Source organism: Chaetodon trifascialis, chromosome 1, assembly GCF_039877785.1.
Source record: "Chaetodon trifascialis isolate fChaTrf1 chromosome 1, fChaTrf1.hap1, whole genome shotgun sequence".
In the NCBI taxonomy this organism is placed as follows: Eukaryota; Metazoa; Chordata; class Actinopteri; order Chaetodontiformes; family Chaetodontidae; genus Chaetodon; species Chaetodon trifascialis.
In genome coordinates this window covers 19,572,949-19,580,448 of record NC_092056.1, presented here as the reverse complement: position 1 = coordinate 19,580,448, position 7,500 = coordinate 19,572,949, and the positions used below count along the sequence as shown (strand labels likewise).

The following is a 7,500-nucleotide window of genomic DNA, read 5'->3' as shown; positions in this document are numbered from 1 at the left end:
CCCTCCACCCCCTCTCGGCATGGGCACTGTCCGGTCCACATATCACAGACACCCTCTGGCACAGTGCCGTAGATGTCACACGCACACGGCAAACAGCCCAGGGAGTTTCGCTGCTCCAGGGTGTGGTAACCATGACGACAAGAGTCGCAGAGACGGCCTTCCACATGTTCCTTCAAAAAAGCGAGGAGGATGGATAGATAGGAAAGAAAGAGGGGAGATGGGAGGATGTAACAGTGTGCTGGATGAAGTCTTAATAAAATGTCATGATAACATCAACTACCAGGTCTACAAGTCTGTTTTTAACAAAACCTGTTTATCTCCAGCTGCTGGCTTGGCCACTGACACGTCTACCTATCATGTTTTTTCTAATTAGATGCCACCTTGGAGTTAGTGATGGATTACACACTAAGCTGGCTGTGAGGATCATACGTGGAATTCATTGAAAAGAGCTGGGTGAAAAAAAAAGCTCAAACAAGAGGAGAGCCCTTTTCAGGATTTATCAGTAGCCTGAAATTAAAAGTGAATGGTAAACGCTACTACACCTCTTCATCTGACCATTTCACCTGTAGTGTATGGGGCTACACCAGTTTTGTGTTGTTTGTAAAATGTTTACAAATCATAATTTTCTGTATTCAGAAAAAAGAAAATCTTCCTAGTGTGCCTGTGTTCACCCAGCACACTCATATTCTCTTCATATGTTTTGACAGGATGTAACTGGCCAGCAACCACCAGCGGCACAGCAAGAAAAGAAAACGTATGCTTGTTAACTTGCCTTACACACACACTGTCCAGTGTGAGGATCACAGTCTGTCCTGGGTACTGTCCCTTCTTGTGAGCAGTTGCAGGGGGCACAGGATCCCTCCAGTCGTAAACCATATGAACCTCTGCCACAGGAGTCACAGCGCTGCCCCCCAACCCCAGGTTTACACTCACACTGTCCCCCCTCAGGCTCACAAAATGGGCTGAGGGAACCCAGGGGGTCACAGTCACATGGGAGGCAGCCGTCTGGGTGGGACAGGTTCCAATAACCAAACTCACAGCGGTCACAAGAAAGACCTGGAAGGAAAGAGTGAGAGAGAGAAAACGCATTTTAAAAAGTGAATTGCTCACTTGATCACCAAGTAGCGTTTAGCCTCTCTCTATTTGCAGGTGTGTGTGTGTGAGAGAGAGAGAGAGAGAGAGAGAGAGAGAGAGAGAGAGAGAGAGAGAGAGAGAGAGAGAGAGAGAGAGAGAGAGAGAGAGAGTGTATAAAACTGCCATCATTAGGGCCAGGCCCTCTACATATGATGGATCACTCACCTAAGGCCAAACACTTAATTTCACTGAGTGAGAAAATAAATAAATTAAGCAACTACAAGAAAAGAATGGAGGGAAAGAAAATGAAGAGATGGAGGGATGGAAAGATGGATGGAGGAATACAAAAATAACAGTGAGTTACCATCAGGTGTGAAAACAAGATAAGGAGAGTTGTGTTCACGATTAAACCTTTAAGTACTAAAAGAAAGACAATTATTTTTCCATTTGTTAAAGAAAATTTGAATTATTCATCATTAACAGGTTTCACAAGATTTTGTCTTGTAAAACCTGGGAAATTTAAGAAATTTCAGGATGCCAAAATGCATCTTGAACATTTACTTACTTCAAATATTTAACATGCACTAAAGCGTGCGAGATCAACCAATTACCTGCCTCGGTTCAGTTATTGCTCGTTATACCTTCACTTATTTAGCATCTGTCAGCTCACAATATTATTCTGACATTGTGGCAAATTATTTCTTCCATGATTTTAGTTCTGTTGATAATCATTGTACAAACACAACAAACACCAAAACTGAGCATACTGTAGGAGGTTTTATGGCTACAGCAGCAGTGTTGAGCTATAAGGCTACTTAAACTATGATATGTAGTGTGAGCGTGCAGGGCTTATTTGAATATGCCATACGTATTCCATGACAGGCAATCTGTCCCTAAATGGATGCCTGGGGCAACGCAGTCACCACAGCCATTTATGGGGGAGTGTGTGTTCATATGTGGGTAGGTGTGAATGTGTGTGCACATAACATACAGCCACGAGAGAAAACCTGTACATCTGTGTGAGTGCACATGACCACGTGTGTGTGTGTGTGTGTGTGTGTGTGTGTGTGTGTGTGTGTGTGTGTGTGTGTGTGTGTGTGTGTGTGTGTGTGTGCAGCAGACACTTGGCATTTCCCCTGGTCTGCCCACTTTAATGATTTTATAGATCTGAATATGATCTATAAATAGATAGATCATATTTCATACTAGTGGAGTGAAGATATGTGTGTGTGTGTGTGTGTGTGTGTGTGTGTGTGTGTGTGTGTGTGTGTGTGTGTGTGTTGAGATATGTGTGCACATCTGAGTGTGTTGGCGGTAAATACATACACAGACAGAATGTTGCTTACAGCCCTAACAATGCGTTGATGTATTGATTGTATTTTCCCATTAAAACGATACAACTAATGAAGAATCCCGCACTTATTGTTGTCACTAGTTTTGTAACTAGTGTTGCTTTTGTCAACGAAAATTATGACTAAATATCGTCGTCAACAAACCTTTATAACGTGACAGAAACGAGACGAAATGTCTGCTATTTGCATTATACTGTATATTTAATTATAGTTAGCGTCATATGACTGGCATTTACGTTGCGTCTCGTCTCATTTTCGTCACGATATTTAGTCATAATTATCGTTGACGAAAGCAACACTATTTGAAACATTCTGTATTTGTAACAGTCAAATACAAGGTCCAACGAACACAATGACAGAAACAACTAACAAGACTAGAGAAGAGAAAACAGAAGAAAAAAAAGAAAAGTCAGAAGACAGTAAAAAGGGAAGAAAAGTGAGAATATTAGTGAATAGAACGTGTTGGAAGATATTACATCAGGATAGAGAAGAGGTAATTTTGTGTTGGGGTGTGTATGTGTCCACGCGTGCATATGTGTGAGCCTGTTTTCGGGACATGGCCCAGCCCTTTTATCAGTAGCCAGCTGGTTAACAGGCTCATGCATCACCATTTCAAACACTATTATGTACACACTGCACTCTGGCACCTTGTTATGAGTGTGTGTGTGTGTGTGTGTGTGTGTGTGTGTGTGTGTGTGTGTGTGTGTGTGTGCGTGTGTCTGCATGTGTGTATCTGTGTCTGTGCACACACATTTCAATTCCGTCCTTCTGAAGCGTGCCTGCCATTGCTCTACTCAAAGTATCAGCTTGGCGGTAATAAATTGCCATAATCAAATCTCATTTCTGAAAAATACCTGTGGGAGCAACCAAACAAACACGGACAGAAAAAAACGAAAGTGGGTCTTATGAAAAGCAGTGTGAAAAATACAAGGGGCTGCAGCAGTTTGTTTTAATCAACTTGGCATTGAATTAGAGAATTAAATACCAGCTTAGTTCTTGATGGCATGCATGCACGCACACACATGCACACACAAATGCACAGAGGTGTACACACACACACACACACACACACACACAAAGAAAGTCATACAATGCATACATACAGTTGGTCAAAGACAAAAGTACATGAACACACAGATCCAGACTCTCTCCCTTCCTACATATACATAACCATAAACAGACACACTTAGACACATTTACAAGTTCACAAACACGTGCCCGCCCTCACATGCACAACCGTGGGCCCTTGATAGCGAGGCTTAGCAATAACCATGATGCGTTGAGATGAGGAGCGTTGGCCGGTTTTGCATTTCATACGAGCCTGCTCTTCAAAGACACACAGGGGAGAGAGTGAAACCATTTATCACAAAGAGAAGCACAACGGCTAGAAGCACCGCCAGCAGAAAAGCCTGTTTATTTTGGCTGGCAAAACACTCTGGGATATGGATATGTGTGCCTTTACGTCTGTGTGTATATACATGTCTGTTTTGGTGTGTGCACCGAGTGTATCCCCTTTTTGCTTTTGTGTGCGTCCCAATGATGAGCTGTGCCGATGTATTAATTAAGATGCCATTGCTAGACAATTAAACAGTGTAACTGCTCTGATGAAAAGCACAAGTTATCAACAAAGCACTTTGGGACATTTTTTAATAGAAACTATTTTAAGGAGCTGACGCTTTGGAGTTGAGAGGTGTGCCGCTGAGGTAATATACCAAGGTCTGAGGAGATTGCTGATATTGCCTTGAAATTACTTTTATCTTTTCCTTATCTTAATTGAACCCTCGCCCACAATGAGGTTGTCTGGCTTGTATGGGTGGGATCTAGGGGGATGGCATGAACTTCCACGTCTGTTACACTGTCCTCACCAGCAGGTGGCAAGAAGCAGCTCTGACAATCAAGGGTCTCCCCCGACACACGTGATTGTCTCTTGAGAAATGCAGCTGAAAACATGACAGCACTTCCATCAAATATGTCATCAAAATACAACACGAAAACAAGAATGTCAGAGATTTTCTCCAGTGTTTGCCTGTTTACCTGTGACATGGGGTTTACACCGGCACTGTCCCGTGTCCTGGTTGCAACTGGGATCTCCTCCTGTTGCATTGCTGATGGTACCAGTGTCGCTACAGTCACAGCGGACGCAGCCATTCGGATTTGACGCTTGAAGACCATGCCAACCGGGCAAACAGTCTGCACATCGACGACCTGTAACCGCAACCTTACATTGACACTGACCTCCGACCTGAAGGTGAGAAACACAGAGGAAGAGGGGGATGAGCAAGGAAGAGACAGAAAAACAGGTTTTCAACTGATGTAAAAACATTTTAAATCATCCAAATTGAAGTTACACTGATCATCAGAAGTTTGCCGTTTGTGTTGGTGTGTACCTGCGCACACTTCATGCTGCCGTTGACTGTTCCATCAGCGTGACAGTTGCAAGGCTGACACACATCAAGTGAAGTGGGATCAGATTCCTCCAGCCTGAAAAACCCACTGATACACAGCTCACAGTTCCTACCTGATAGTGGGAGAGAAAGAAACAGGGTGAGACAGAGAGCAGAAAATCAAAGGAATAAGCTGATTTGTTATGATTTGTTGGAACAATGTAAGCCGGACTTGTGTACAAGTGTATTCATCTATATCTGTTTCTACATTAATCAAACACTCGCCCCAGAATCATATTTTGAATCAAATGTTGAATGTGAAAAGATAATTAGCTAACTGTACCCGTGGTATTGTGCATGCAGTTGTCACAGACGCCTCCTCCTCCTCGATAGTGCTCATCTGGTTGGTCATCAGCTCTGACATCGTAATGACAGGAGAGGGCGTGACCGTGGCACTGGCAAGACCGGCAATTCATAGGCTGCAGCTGGTCACCTGATCTGAATGGCTTGTCATTGTAGAGGGGCGCACAACGCTGGCACTGTAGAAAAGTTACATACTGTGTATAAGTACAAGCATACATTTCTTTATACTGTAATCTAAAATGCTGTTTTGACATGCTGCCATAATTGTTATTGGAATTAATTTAATTACGGAGCAGCTCTGCAGAAATCTTAATAACTGAGCATTTCGGTTACTGTAACGTCAGAGAGTTTCTGGCAGAATCGCACCGACTTATAACTGCATGAAGGCAATTAAAGAGGTGAGATCGCAAAGATACAGAGTACTCAAGTACCCAAACAGTGAGACAGAAAGCAAGTTTGAGACAACAATCAGTAGCACTTTATCATCGTGAGCATACACCATATACTGTATATTTAAATGAATTACAGTCTTGGTGGTAAAAAACAAAAACCAGATGAGGAATGTGTCATTTGTTTATTTATAAAAAAGTGATGACATACTGAAAATGTCTGAAAATGTGCATTGACTGAGAGTAACTCTGTGTGCATGTAGTATTTACACAGAAACATGGTCCCATGATAAGTGAAATGCTTAGTTTTATGGAACAAAGACAGAATGAGACAGACAACAGTGAGAAAGAGAGACAGAATTAGAGAGAGGGGGAAATATAAAGAGAGAAAAATCAGCGAGCCGTGTAAATCTAAATCTAAAGAGAGAGAGGAATAATACACATAACTGAATAGAAAACACAGAGGTATTCCCTACTATATAATAAGAACCTGGTACATTTACACACACACACACACACACACACACACACACACACACACACACACACACACACACACACACACACACACACACACACACACACACACACACACACACACACACACACACACACACACACACACACACACACACACACAGCATAGGGAAATCAGACCACTAATGAGGAGTGACTTGCAACAGCCAGGGCTTTCACAAAGGCCCACTTTCATGTCAAAATAAACATACCAAGGTGTGTGTATGGGAGGAGGAAGGGAAAAAAGTCCTATAAAAAATGCATTTTTCTGTAGCAGAGAGCAGCAGAGGCAAGAAGCAGCAAGTACAAGCCCTTTGATTTTGTTCAGCAGTCAGTACAAATTATGGTGGACAAGGGGGGCATCAAATGGCGGGATTAAAAATGTATTAAAAAACACAGGAGTTCCTCCCATGTGTGACACATGCAGACCTGCACTGGGCCCATTATGTATGACACACAGAGGAGGGGGGAAGGCAGGGGGAGGAGAGGGGGGAGGGGGAGATAGGGGCTAAAAGGCTTCTATTTTGTATATGAGACAAAAAGGCAGTGGAGGAGAGGAAAAATGCAGGAAACTGATGTGAAGGGAAATGAGAAAAAGATTCCCTTTGTGTTTTAACGATTAGGACTGGGGGGACAGAAAGACGAGAAACAGAAAACAATCCACAAGTGTGTGAGTGAGACGTATGGGGTAGAAACAGAGGAAGACAAAGAGAGAGACGACAATAAGATCAGAAATAACATTAATGGTAGTATGTGAAGAAGCCCCATGTGCAGCTACAACACAACACAAGGCCCAGGACACACACACACACACACACACACACACAATCACATGCGGTTACAAAGTATTTGCTTTGCCCTGTGGAATTTCTCATATTTATATTTAGTGTTTCTCAACAAAATGCATTCGATGTATCCTTGCGTTTTAACAAATGTTTGAATGTATTTCCTTCATCATAAAACATCTTTTCACTACCTCTGCTGGGGCATGTCTACGTTTCTCTGCATGTTATCCACACAAATCCCCAAAAATCTCAATCAGTGGCATTTTTGGACTTTTGCTTGCACTCACTCATCAAGACATTGTTCCACAGTGTTTGTGGTCAAATCCTCCTCAGGGTATCTTTAGGGTCTTCTACTGCTCTTGGATTTTAGCACGCCATTGAAAATCCAACATCATTCACGCGCAGCATATTGGAATTACTATATTTTAGGTATCTGCCATGTGCTTTATTCCTATTTTTTCTCATTATAAGTAACAGAGTCAGAGTCTTCTAATTTAACACTACAGTATCACTGAATTGTGTTGCTGCAGTGGCCAAACATGTAATTAACAAAGAAAATTTTGAAAACAGTAGGGAAATATGGACTGTCTGCTCGTTTACAAAGAAGATTTAAGAGGACAAATACACTACCTCTCCA

General features: G+C 42.4%; 1 protein-coding gene across 1 annotated transcript in view; it reads right to left on the bottom strand.

The window, feature by feature from the left end:
- Positions 1–7,500, bottom strand: part of ush2a (Usher syndrome 2A (autosomal recessive, mild)) — a 192,936-nt gene that overhangs the window by 145,512 nt on the left and 39,924 nt on the right. The window contains exons 12-16 of the mRNA XM_070986267.1: positions 5,154–5,349; positions 4,814–4,944; positions 4,461–4,668; positions 773–1,056; positions 1–170 (exon numbers count right to left, since the gene is read on the bottom strand). The exon at positions 1–170 is cut by the window's left edge and continues 56 nt beyond it. Coding sequence (XP_070842368.1) covers positions 1–170; positions 773–1,056; positions 4,461–4,668; positions 4,814–4,944; positions 5,154–5,349 — 989 coding nt within the window. The remainder of the gene's footprint in view (positions 171–772; positions 1,057–4,460; positions 4,669–4,813; positions 4,945–5,153; positions 5,350–7,500) is intronic.